General features: G+C 39.9%; 1 protein-coding gene across 6 annotated transcripts in view; it reads right to left on the reverse strand.

The window, feature by feature from the left end:
* The window catches only part of asap1b (ArfGAP with SH3 domain, ankyrin repeat and PH domain 1b), an 83,323-nt gene extending 74,020 nt beyond the window's left edge, over positions 1-9,303 (reverse strand). For all 6 annotated transcript variants that reach the window (XM_026179898.1, XM_026179894.1, XM_026179897.1 and 3 more), the window contains exon 1: positions 8,534-9,303. In XM_026179898.1, the coding sequence (XP_026035683.1) occupies positions 8,534-8,659 (126 nt within the window). In that variant the 5' untranslated portion in view covers positions 8,660-9,303. The remainder of the gene's footprint in view (positions 1-8,533) is intronic.
* Positions 9,304-10,941: the final 1,638 nt, after the last annotated feature.

The raw sequence follows: 10,941 nt of genomic DNA on the forward strand, positions 1-10,941 counted from the left end.
AGCAAACGTTAGAACATCCACCATTAACTGATAAGAAGATGAACACAAGGATGATGATGATGAAAAAACTTTTAGTGAGGCATTTTCTTCAGGTATTAAATCTGATGAGTATTCATTTGACGGACAAACTGTTGTCAGAGAAATGGGTGTTTAAACTTTGGATTTTTACCCTGACTGCACTTGAGTTTTTTAAATCAGCTTGTTATTTACAGTAAACAGACATGTAATGTGAGCTAGTACCTCTAAAACCTTGGTATGCAACCATAACCACTAATAGACTAACACTACAGCTCACTATTCGTTGTCATTAAAGTTTCAACTCAGAAGTAAAGACTTTGCAAGAAAAAAAATAGAATTTATTATTTCAAAATGAGTAAAGTATTAAATAAAGGTACTGTTGGGTGCTGATTTTCAGGTATTGGTACAAATGTTAAAAGGTACCCCTAATTTGAAAACCTCTTGGTGAAAATAGTAATAAAGCTCTCATCAAGTTCAGTTTTACCCAAATAAAATCTACATTTAGCTCATAATCTGACACTGCTGCATTTGGTCCTGGTCTCATCTGTTAGCAAACAAAAATAGCAAAAATAAGCTTAAACAGGGTCCCATTTATTCTGTCGTATATAATCCACCTTCATCTGCTTCACACTCATCAGGAGGGCTGGAGGGTGTTATAGCTGTCATAGAGCGAGAGCCAGCGTACACCCTGGACTGGTCGTCCAATCTGTCACAGGGCTAACACCGATAGAGACAACCATTCATGCTCACATTCACACCTACAGTCAATTGAGGTTCCCAAATTAATCAATTACTCATGCATGTCTTTGACGATTCATGTAATTTTTCTACTTTCACAGAAAAAGCTTCTATTAGCTTGTCAGTTATTACAAAACACCTGGTACAAACACGGCAGCCTTATAAGATACAGGCAGCTCGCAAGCATCTAGTGCTACCCCTCTAAAGGCACCCAGAAATTGACCAATCAGAAGAAAGTAGACTTTAGGGAGGAGTCCTTAATATTTTTTATTTTTTTAAAAAATCATACAAGTGCTCGTTAAATGAACGTAACTCTGCGACCTCTTGCGCTACAAACAAAATTAAAGCAGTTTCGGAAAGAAGAGAAGACGAGCTTCATAGGAATATTGGGTAGCACAAAGCATTAGACAAAGCATAGAATAGAATAGAAAGCTAGAATAGAAAGCTCTAGAATAAATCCAGAGCTTACAGTTTTAAGAGCTGTAATATGACTGTATTTATAACTGTAACTCTGCAATATTTCTACACAAAAACCTGCAAGGTTTGCTTCTTACAGATTACAGATCTTTCTAAACACTTTTATATTACACTCATCTCTGGGAAATGCAGCTGAGGAATACCAGGGCTTTTACTGCGAACTGAGAATCCTGGAAGCATCCACTTTTAAATAGCGCGGTTTAACTGGAACGAGATGTCATGTGAGAAACGGTGCCAAGAGATGAAAAATGCTGCCATTCTCTCAGACCGTGTGATTCATTGGGTTTGGTGACACAGGGGACAAATGATGAATAAAAAGCCATAACTTCAGTAATAACTGAATGTGACACTGCTGTGCTCACTGGCTGTAAATGTTGCAGAAAGCAGCCTTAAACAGCCGGCACTCCGTTTTGTTATGTAAAGCCAAGTAGTAAAAACTTGTCTCCTCCTTTTGAAATATTGAACGCTGAGTAAAAAAGTAAAAGAAGCGGAAGCACACTGAGACAAATAAGAGGAGCTTTCAGATAAACTGCTGATCAAAGTCTACTGGGTTGTTTCTGAATGTGGGTGGAAGCTGCCAACTCGCTTTCTAAAGCTAAACGACCAAATATATGAGAATAAATCTTTTATTTGTGGTGTTGCTGAGGCAGCTGATCCCGTGCTGCTGGACTGGATGTCACATGTGACGGGCTCAAGCCTCACATGACGGCGTCTCACCCGGGCTGTATCCTCGGGTGATGTTAACGTTTCAGACAGACAGCTTGAGGATTTTAATCGTTAAACGCTGCATGTTTTACTTCCTGCTCTGCTCTGAACTCAATGACAACGTGATGATTATGTGATTCATTAAAAAACAAACAAACAAACACAGTTGAGTTCTTTAAAACATGTTCTTTAAACATCCACAGATGTTTTATTGGGACCAAGTACACTTTTGTTGTTTACTTAGTGACTTTTACTATGTCAATGTGTGAATCGAGGAGGGGTTGAGATGCTAAATCCATTTCCTACCTCATGTAATGTAGCTGTGACTCAAGGGGACTCCGCCTACTGATTCCTCTTTTTATGTTATTCTTATGTCTTATATGTTATTTTGCTAAATTAAATAATTAACTAATTAAAACACTAACATTTGTCAAGTTGTTAAGTTTACATTTATTTATAATTACCAAACAATAAATAAATTAAATTAATACAAATTGATATCTTTTATCTCAAGAGAAAGCCAAACCAAATTTAATTGTACTTTCATGTATAATAACAATAAAGATGATTCATTCATTCGGTATTGTTGCGTTTTCCATTGTCTACTGGACAATCTGAAGGCATTTTTTTAAAACATGAGATTGTTTAATAAGGTCTTTTTTATTACTCCGATTTTTATAATTCATTAAATCCTGACATTTACTTTAGATTTGCCAAAAATTAGACACTTTTGGAGAGCTGTGTCAGGAAGGAAATTCAACATAAAATATGTGCCAAATCAAATACGTGGATCATCAGCAGAGGCTCGGGTTAACAGTGCGACCGCTGGTACTGTTGACCAGCGGGGTGCCGGTGGAAACTGTGGGACTGTGACTAGTAAGGTTCCTGCAGCTTAAGTCAGATTTTATACTTAAGGTTTTAATAATGCCGCATCAAATTTATTACCAACACAAAAATCAAACAGCATTAATTAGTTACACTTGGAGACACCAGCTGTTTGTTTCTTGTGGTTGTGAGAATCTCAACAAACATTTTTTATTTAGGAATTTACTAGAGTATCTCTATAATTTTGAAAACAATCCTTATTTTTCCGCATACAAGGCCTTTTTTAAGCAGCCTTCTAGTTTATCCACCATCAAAACCAGCTGTTTTAGCTCATCTACCGTTAAGTCCGCCAACGCCTTAAAACGGCTTTCTTCTGCTGCTACAATTATGGATATCCACTTTCTATGACATCATACAGAGCCAAGAATAGAAAAACTGTGCGAAACAGTGTTAAGATAGTCACTCATATTACCTGTACCTATGTTGACTTTGCCATTTGAAACTTTAGCCATATTTAATATAAGAATTTAGCACTGTAGATAGTGTGTGTGTATAGTATATATTACCATGGTAAATATATGACTTACAAATTAACAAAGAAAGGCATATCAAGTCTAGTTAGATTAGAATCTGCATTAATCCAATAAACTGGTGAAAGTAGGCTGTCTTATAGGAACATGCAGGCAGTTTCAGCCTGTAACATCGAGGCTCTAATTTGCCTCCATTCCCATCATGGCATCGTGCATAGTTTAAAACACTTCCTGCACAAAACACACCGAGTCTCATGCACTTTTGCATGGTCCCAGTTTCAGGTCAGTTTGCAAGATCCTCACTTTTTCAGATATCGCACCTGCCCTGAGCATTCCGTTTCTCTCTTTTTTTAACTGTATATTGAAAATATAAACGTCAGTGTCAGAAAAACTAAGGTTTTATTTTTAGGCCAATGAATTCGCTGCCTTTTGAGACCATTCAAGGACCTGCACGAACTCTGTCATTATTAGCGTTGATTTATGTCTGAGTAAGTGAATGCAGGAGCTACTGAACAGAAATAGTGACAACTAGGCCTCCTACACTGCGCCAAAAAAATGAAAATAAAAAATGAATACACTCAGTCTGACTGCGCCTGCTTGTAACGCATAAATAATTTAAAAACAGTTTTCAGCTTCAGTTGTCCTTCTCTTCCCTTTTCCCTGGTGTTTTGCAACCTTTTATGACCTCTCACCATCACCCATCGTGGATATTCATAACACACATGTAGCTGAGCATAAAATATATTATTCTGTTGCATCAATAGGTAAAAGAAAAATATATATATACTCCACAGGGAATCGCTGAGAGATCCGAAAACTGAGTCAAGTGTCATATAAAATGTCTTTCTGTAAATAGAGAGAGGAGCTGTAAAGGAATGGCAGGAATGTTAAGTCTGTTTCTAGCAAAAAGAAAACAATATGCGACTCGCACACTGATGAGTGACGACTCCAGGCAATGATTTTCATTCCAATATACATACGCAGTGGTTTGGAATAAAACTCCCCATTCATTTATTTCTTTCTTCTTTCAAACGTTGGATAGCATCAGAACCTGTGTCTTCGAGGTTAAAATGCTGCGCCTGAAAAGGCTGTTATATAAAAGTAAAAGTATAAAAGGCCCCTGCCCATTAGGTCAAGCCCAGCCATGCTTGAATAGAGGGACTGTGAAAAGTCAACATTTTTCTGGTCAAGCCCATGTGATGTGGTGTGAGAGGCATGCTCAAAGGAATGCCTATGCAGTGAGGGTTTCCCTTGTATCGCTGCTGCGGCTCTCTGTGGTTTTAGGAGAGCAAACCCAGTGACGCAAAGTGCCATCTGTGGGGTAGAGACAATACAAGGCCCCTCAAGGGAATAGCAAGTGCCCGCTGCTAATATTAACTTACATCAGAGAGGGTATGACAAAGCAGGAGCAATAAGCTGCCGCATTTTTATATAAGCAAATGTCAGGTTTGCTGCTCTCTGCTGCTGAACAATCTGTGCCGTGGTATTTTTAGGGAGTCGAGTTATTTGGTTTGTTCTTTCATTTTTTTGCTGTGTATGGAGAAAATTTTTAGACACACCCATCCGCACATTATCACAAGGTTTACACTGATTGTTGAGCCGCACTGATGAACACTTTCATTGCTAGTTATTTTCCCTGTTAAGGAGTGTGATTTTTAGTAATCTTACAATTCACAGTGTGAGACTCGAGTCTTACTAAACTAAACTGCACCAAAAAAAAGACTGCATCGTGATACCTACTGACTGAGGGGATGGATTTTGAAGCTCTATTCTTTGTCTCCATGCTACATTCCCATTGGCTGAGTCACGATAAAAGCCGGGGGAAACCTGTTACAACAAACATTTTATTTTCTGTGCTTCACTTTTATGTATTCTGCTTGGGTTTGTTTTAGTTTTACCCCATCTGGTGCCAGTAGATAGCTGCCCTTCACTGAAACTGGTTCTGCCAAAGGTTTCTTCCTTTTAAAAGTGAGTTCTTCCTCCTCACAGTTACCACAGCTACTCTCGCTAGTAGAGGATTCTGATTGCTGGGGTTTTCTCTTTTATATTGTAGGGTCTATGCCTTGAAATATAAAGCATCTTGAGGCAACGCCTGTTGTGAATTGGTGCTATATAAATAACTGGACTGGCAATCTAAGGTTGCACGAGTGTTACAAAGGCCCAACTCTGAACCCGATTTACACAGAATGAGCGTTGACATTGGTCTTCTTTTTTTTTTTTTTTTTAATTATGGACATCCTAAAAAAATAAAATAAAATAATAATCACAATCATAAGAAAATTAATAAATACAAATAAGCTTTGCTTTGGAAAAGAAACAACAACAAAAAACCACTCAAGAACTTTTTGCTGAGCTGTACTGAAAGTGTGATGCACATCACAAACAGAAACCTTTTTGAAAAGGTCCAAATTTTAATTTGAAGGTGAACAATCTCCACTTTCAGACCATGGGTGACCAAAGATATCACAAGGAGGTTTTTGTTGCAGCACCATATACCATGTACTGCAAGCAATATCACCTGACAACTGCCAGCAACCAATCAAAATCAGCCAGGGAACATTTTTCCCTTGTGACTGGTTGTGGTTCTCGGCTTGTGTCTGGGCCTGCGCAACTGAGGCTTGACATAGGTTACCTGATCCACAAATTTATGAGCCAACTGTACAAATTCACCTAGAAACCACTCGGCAACCAGTTGGGGAAACTTTTTTCCATACCAACCAGTGGTTGCTAACCTGTCTCTACGTAAATCACGTAAACATTTGAGGACATCCTTCAAAAAAAAAAAAAAAAAAAAAAAAAAAAAAAAAAAAAAAAGGGGAATCTCAATATTTTGGGGGTTTCTCACTGCTGGTCAGACAAAACAGGATACTGGAAAACATCACAGTGGCCATTTTTCACAATTTCCTGATGTTTTTCCAGCCAAATGATTTGCCCCGACAATATTTCAAGTTAATAGGCAGTTGCAGCTGATAAGAAATTGAAATGAGTGATCAAACTTAAACAGCCAAAAAGAAGAAAGAAAAAAAAACTCATCCCCACACTGTTCGACTGCCAAATGCTTTCTGGGAAACACTGCTCAAACAACAAAAACAACACAGCAATAACTGCTTTGCACCAACAATGACCGCAAAATAAAAGCCAGACACATCAGCCTGTTTCCGGTCTGCCACCCACACACCAAATGCACACAATGCCCCCCCATCCTCTGTGTCTCAAGCAGCTGAGACAGCGAGCCAGGAAGGTTATTTTTAAAACTTTATCTCAACATCTGACTTCCCATTGTTTTCCACATTTCTGCACTGATCCAAATGTAAACAGTAAACATCTACGAGTGATCTGCTGCGGCCACAGGGAGAGAAAATTTCTGGGGTGGAGGTCCATGAGTCACGAATACTTGTGTGTCACTACGCACTGATCAATTATTGACATGTGGTGTTGAATTAAGACGATATGATGCTGCGGCAACCCCCCCTTCTTCTTTGCACCTCCAGATGACTCAACGGAAGCACACAGAGAGTGACAACTCTCCTGCGGGGTCAACTCACCCCCTCAGGTTACAATATTAAATATTCACGCCGTACCTTTGCATAATTCACCATGTCAACATACCAAGGAAATGACTTGGAGAAAAAGAGGGCTGAATGCTTTGAATTGAGGACAAAAGCTCCAGAGCATTTTAAACAAACTCCTCTTCAGGCACAGTGAAGCTGAAGGCGGTTTTCTGTGCATGATGCAAGTGAGTCCCTGCAAGACTCTGCAGGGATCAAACAGGGTTGCTAATTCAATAAAACAGACATGAATCTAGAAGTATTCAGGGCTTTAAGCTGGCTGTCTGCTCCCTGTGTCTGCCACAGCCTGATGGGTGTATCCCAATCTGAGTGACCCGCCAGGCTCGTTTTCTCTGCCAGGAATGTTTCAGGCGCATCTCGCCATTGTTTAAAACACTGAAAAGCATGTCGCTCGCTCTTTGGTGCCAGTTTAACGGTTCTTCCTCTGTCACGTGATCTCGATGCAAAAGAAAAGAAAAAAAATTCCAGAGCGGCTACTGAAGCCCAGCGCACATGGCGGCCCTCTCTAACAGATGTTTTTCGTTTGTGCTGCTGCAGTCTCTCAGTTCAGAGGCACAGAGCCAGAGAGGTGATTCATGATGCGAGCCTTCTTGTTACAGTCAGCAGACTGAGAGACGGCTCCAGGTTGAGAATAAACACGAGCCCGGCTCTGTTTTGGTAGATTTCCTATTGTTACGATATGATAAAGCTGTAGAAGAAGACATGACAGATGGCACAGATTGTGTGCTTTTATATGTGATTTTGTATATTGGAGCAAGGGGACTGGGCCTGTGCTTTCTCCTCCACACTCACCAGCCGGCTCATTTTCATCCTAAATGGAAAGCTGGTATCACACCGAACGCTCCTGCAAGCCTGGAGTCATTCACGTCTGCAGCTAAATGTGCTTCAAAGCGGGAAATGAGGTCACATTTTAGCATTAATGGACGGCGGTGAAGGTGTTCGCTCCCCTGGTTTGATGCTCCATTTAATCATGGCAGGAAGAAGGGAGGCAAACACTTCACAGCTCACCTGCCTGACCTGATTACACCTCTTCCTGCATGATCAGAGGTGACACAGCATCACAGCGTGTGACTTTGGGTGTGTTTCCCCTGCAAACGTTTTCTGCTTTTTTTTTTTTTTTGGAGATACAAATCAGTGTGCTGGGCCTGTGTGACAGCAAGGAATGAGGAATAACACAGAATCCAGATCTGAATACTAGGAAAAGGGTTTTCTCTGCTACAGCCTGGCAGCATGCTCTAAAGCCTTGAGTTATGTAATAGTGAACACAGTGAGCTGCAGGCCTGAATGCACATCTTTATATTCCAGCAAAGCCATCCACCCCGTCTATTCTTACTCTTCATATCAAGCGAGATAACACACTATTTTGCATCAGGTCTTAGGCTGAAATAGGTGCACTTTAGGGGCAACAGGTGCAATTATTTTCCCCTTTCCTCTGCGCATATTAATGCATCTGGAGGTCTGAAGGGATTTTAAAAGCTTTCAAACATTACCAGCGGAATTTAAGGTGGATTGCATGCAGCCTTGGCTCTATAAAAAATGCATCCCCGTTCAGAGATGGTGCATTTCGCCTCATTAGTATCATTCTTTATTAAATAACAACAACAATAATATTACAGTCTGTGTGGCTGTAATTATCCATCCATCCTCAACAGGCTCACACCGTGGCCTTACCTCCTCCAGCACATTCACTGTATTCCTGCAGCTCTGCATTCGGGTGGTGAAGCTGGATGTTGTCGGGGAATTGTAATCCTCTGTTGTCTCCGAGAGAAACTCGGACACCGATATTTGATCCGGCATCCTTTAACTGTGAGGGGGTAAATGCCCACAGGAGGGTTGGCGATGAATGCTCAGAAAGACAAAACCATGTAAGATTTAAAAATAGATAGAAAGCACGATGGGGGGACTGTACGGCCGATGGAAAGGCTAAGCCGATTTTTCCCCCTGCAAAACTGCGTTAAACTATCGAGATGATTAAGACGTGTCTTCTTCTCCTGTGACTTCTCAAATGACTTCACTGTTCCCCAAGGGCCCACGGCAGGAGGGAATTTACCAAATATTTGCAGGCTGGGTCCCCCTCTCGATGTGTATTTAAAGCGAGAAGATGTCTAAAAGCGACACATTTATAAATAGTGTCACTCTGCGTCTAACTAAACCACGGAGGGAAAAGCGGCGTAAAGAATAGCGGATGCCCTCATTATGCTCTACAGATGTGCAAAAAGCCGCTTGTCGTCAAAACCGCGCGACGTTACCAGGCTCGGTTTAAATTTTATCATAGTCCACGGTCTGCCGAGTTCGTCTGGTACTTTGGTCCCGTTTTCTTCTGTCGTAGTTTAAGGGTTTTTTAAAAGCTAAACGCTGCCGCAGACACATTCACTGCCACTCTCTCCTGCGCTCGGAGCTGCTCAGAAGCGCTGTCAAGCTTGCGCTGAGACAAAGCGCGACTTCCTGGCAGTAATTTCAATATAAAACACCAGCTAACGCTTTTACATTACGTAAATGCATTTTTAATGAATGGAAAAGACTATATATATATATATATATATATATATATATATATATATATATATATATATATATATATATATATATAAAAGGCGGTAAGCTTAAAACGTCTAAATATGTGTTTAAGAGACAAAAATAACATTTATCATCCATTTTTCATCCAAAAATAACATTTATCATCCATTTTTGTTCAGATTGTTGTCAGTAGAGCTGACGATAGCTTGATTTTTCTATCGTGAATTTTCAGTGTACTAATATAAAACGTATCATAGCGGCTAGTAAGCATTTATAAGGGGAAATGTGTTCGTGTCACATGATTTTTTATACTTTTATTTTGAAATTATATTCTACAATATCCGTTTTTTCTGTCCATAAACTGAATGTTTTACAAATATCTCTCCCGCCCACCTCGCCTGGTTGACTAGGACGGGGGGCTGCTGTACGCATGCGTGATCTGGACTTAGTAACTGCAGAATGGTCAATCGGTGTAGCTGTAGGCCTGAAAGGGAAAAGAAATATGTCCACAAACACACGAGTAATTTTTATTTTATGGGATGTTTTTATTCTTGGGTAATATTTTGTAGACTAGAAACCCATCTAAGCACTGTAGGTTCACTTAGCTGCCATCAAAGGTGGAAAAATCGCCAGTTGACTTAATGTCCTTTGGGTTTCCAGTACAGTATTTTCCAGTTTAATTTCAGGATTTGCTCAGTAGCAGCTTTTTAAGTTCACTTACGATTTAGTACCAGCAAATATGTCATTGCATTATTTCCCTAATGCTAGTATTGCTCTGTGGTCCTTGTTCTCGGTTTTTCTTGTAGTTTAGCTTGTTAACTGTCACCTGGGGAAAATGACTAGTGTTACAATGGTTTTTTCAGGGAAATGTGTGTCAGTTTGAAGGTCATCTGTTTGAATATAAAGGTAGGATTAATGTAATAGAGCCTGGTAGACATTTTGCTATTATTTTTATCTGCATAATGTTTGAGGCAATGACACTGATTCCCAGCCATCCCAGGATGACTAAATAGGCCCACTAGGTACAGGTCCACGGGGCCATGATCGGGGGGTTCTGGTCCAGAGGACTGCACTGGTTACAAAACACATCTGCAAATTATTCCTCTATCACTTTTCAGGTCATAATGACAAGGGCAAAGTATAGTCTATTAACTCCATCTAGTTTTTAGTTAGTAATATTGACTTTCACTTCCTTTTTAAAACTGCATAAATCTACTCCATGAAAGTACCTCTGTATGCAGCACAGGGCATATTAAAGCATAAGCAGAAGTACAGATTACATTGATATTGTTTTTTCCCCAAAGTTTCAATCGGGAAAGCCCTCCTTAGTCTCTGGTATACAAACCCAAACACGAAGCGCCACCTTGTGGGCATGATTTTGAGTTTTTATATATATATATATATATATATAACTTCCATTTGCAGCCACAAAGGTGGGTGTACTTAGCTTTTGCCCCACTGTTTCTTCATTTTGGCTTTTTGTGTAACTGTGACACGATGTATTGTGTGTAGTATGTCACGTCTTGCTGTTCATCTGAGGTTATACTAAAAAGTGTTATTTT

The sequence above is a fragment of the Astatotilapia calliptera genome, chromosome 9 (genome assembly GCF_900246225.1).
Source record: "Astatotilapia calliptera chromosome 9, fAstCal1.2, whole genome shotgun sequence".
Lineage (NCBI taxonomy): Eukaryota > Metazoa > Chordata > Actinopteri > Cichliformes > Cichlidae > Astatotilapia > Astatotilapia calliptera.